Source organism: Cebus imitator, unplaced genomic scaffold (genome assembly GCF_001604975.1).
Source record: "Cebus imitator isolate Cc_AM_T3 unplaced genomic scaffold, Cebus_imitator-1.0 Scaffold443, whole genome shotgun sequence".
NCBI classification, from domain to species: Eukaryota; Metazoa; Chordata; class Mammalia; order Primates; family Cebidae; genus Cebus; species Cebus imitator.
The window spans coordinates 941,488-943,349 of NW_016107758.1; the positions used below are offsets into that span (position 1 = coordinate 941,488).

A 1,862-nucleotide genomic window follows, 5' to 3' on the forward strand; every position below is an offset into this window, starting at 1 on the left:
GGGAGACCTCTGGGCTGCCTCCATCCGCCCTCGTGATCAAATCACAGGTCCACTGCGGACCCCTGAGAGACCTCTGGGCTGTTCCCATCCGCCCTTGTGGCCGCTGCTCTCTGGGACCAATTCCCTCTCATGGTATGTGTGGAAGGTGGGCCCCAGGTTTTCAGAGCTTTTCCTGCTTTTTTTTGGACACTTTACGACACTACTAAGGTGCATCTTCTCGGCAGCCCTGATGAGGTGGGGCGGGAGTGAAGCCTCCAGGGTCTGAGGAGGGCTCACCTGAGACCTTTGCCTCTGCTGGGGGAGCGTGCCTGAGACCCCACCCTGCCCTCACCTGGCCCACGTCCCCTCTTACCCAAAGGTGAACCTGTCCACACTCCTGTCCACGTCGGTGGCCTGGTCCCCGAGGGCCTCAGGGTGGCGGATGGACACGCGGACCCCACTGACTGTGGCGTGGTGGATCCTGTGCAGGGCCCACTGCACCGAGATGGTGCTGGCTGTCACATTGGTGACCTCGAAGCTGTCCACAGGGCGGGGTCCTGGGGGGAACGGGCTGCTCAGCGGGGGCAGGCCCCTTCCTGCACCCGGAGCACAGTGGCTCAAGACCAGGCTTGGGAGGGTGCTGGGGGCCTCAGGTGTAGGAGAGGGCGTCCCATTGGCTGCTCAGGGCACTGGGGCTGGATGGGATGCCTGGGCTCCGGCCCGAGGCTGATGGCTGCAGAGGCCCACCGTGGGCCAGCCTGCTTTGCCGGGGCAGGGGTCTTAGTCTCCATTTAGATGTGACAGTGACATGGCAGGGAATGGGCTGGAGTCCCTCTGGACGAGTGACCTGGGCCTCCCCCCTTTTCCGTCCTAGGAGGATGGACACACAGAGCTCCCGGCAACTGCAGGGAAGCGGCCACTTGTGAGCTCTGCTCCACCCCCGGCCAGTCTCCTCCAAAGCGGGCGTGCCACTGCTGATGTGCCAGGCAGAGCAGAGGGCAGCCCCTGGCTCCGGGCAACCCGAATAGTGGACGGTGGTTCCTTCCACCCACCACAGCTGGCTAGAGTCCCCCTCTGCAGTGGGCAGGGCGGGCGCCGTCCTCACTCCAGATGCCCTCTGAGGGCAGACCTCACAGGGGCTTCTTCCTAAAACGGCCCAGGTGAGCCACCCCAACTCGGCCCCTGGCGGCTCCTGCTGCCGCCTGCTCGGTGCCACTGCACGTGAGTCCCAGGCTTCCCGCTGGCTTAGGTGTGTGCGGTGTCCTTGCTGTGTTGAGAACTCCAGCCCCTTGGTGGTCAACTGCTGCAGAACAGGCCCCTCTGGGCCCCTGGGTGGGTTTGAGCTGCCCTGAGTGACGCCTTTGGCATTGGCATCAAGCCGGGGTCCAGGCGTGGCCGGGAGATATTCCTCCCGTGAGAGCCACCTGGTCCAGTGTCCACTCCATCTCCACACACCCGCCACGCTACCCACAGTTTCACCACACTCACATGGCTGCCCCGCAGGGCCCAGCCTGGCGCTCAGGCCACAGAGTCCCCGGCCACCCACCCACCCATCCCACCACTCCGCAGCAGCCCACGCTCTCAGCACCTCTTCCTCTCCTTCAGCCTCAGCACCCCTCCCCCATTCTTGCTCCTGTGTCTGGAGGGCACAGGTACGTTGGGTGAGAGTCCCATGGCCCTGCACACACCTTGGTTCCCGCCCAGCCTGAGAACCCACCTAATGCAGCCGGCTCCATGGAGGGCCAGCCCTCTGCTGTCTCTCGGCCCTGCCCATCTGTCCACGGCCATGTTCTAGGGCGCCTTCCCCCTCCTGGGACTCCCTCCCCTTCCTGGAACTCCCTCCCCCTCCTGGGAATCCTTCCCCCTCCTGGGACTCCCTCCCC

The 1,862-nt window shown here is 65.0% G+C and overlaps 1 protein-coding gene across 10 annotated transcripts in view; it reads right to left on the bottom strand.

Moving 5' to 3' along the window:
• SNED1 (sushi, nidogen and EGF like domains 1) overlaps nucleotides 1–1,862 on the bottom strand; it is an 86,950-nt gene that overhangs the window by 24,298 nt on the left and 60,790 nt on the right. For all 10 annotated transcript variants that reach the window (XM_037732203.1, XM_037732202.1, XM_037732204.1 and 7 more), the window contains one exon: nucleotides 353–536. In XM_037732203.1, coding sequence (XP_037588131.1) covers nucleotides 353–536 — 184 coding nt within the window. The remainder of the gene's footprint in view (nucleotides 1–352; nucleotides 537–1,862) is intronic.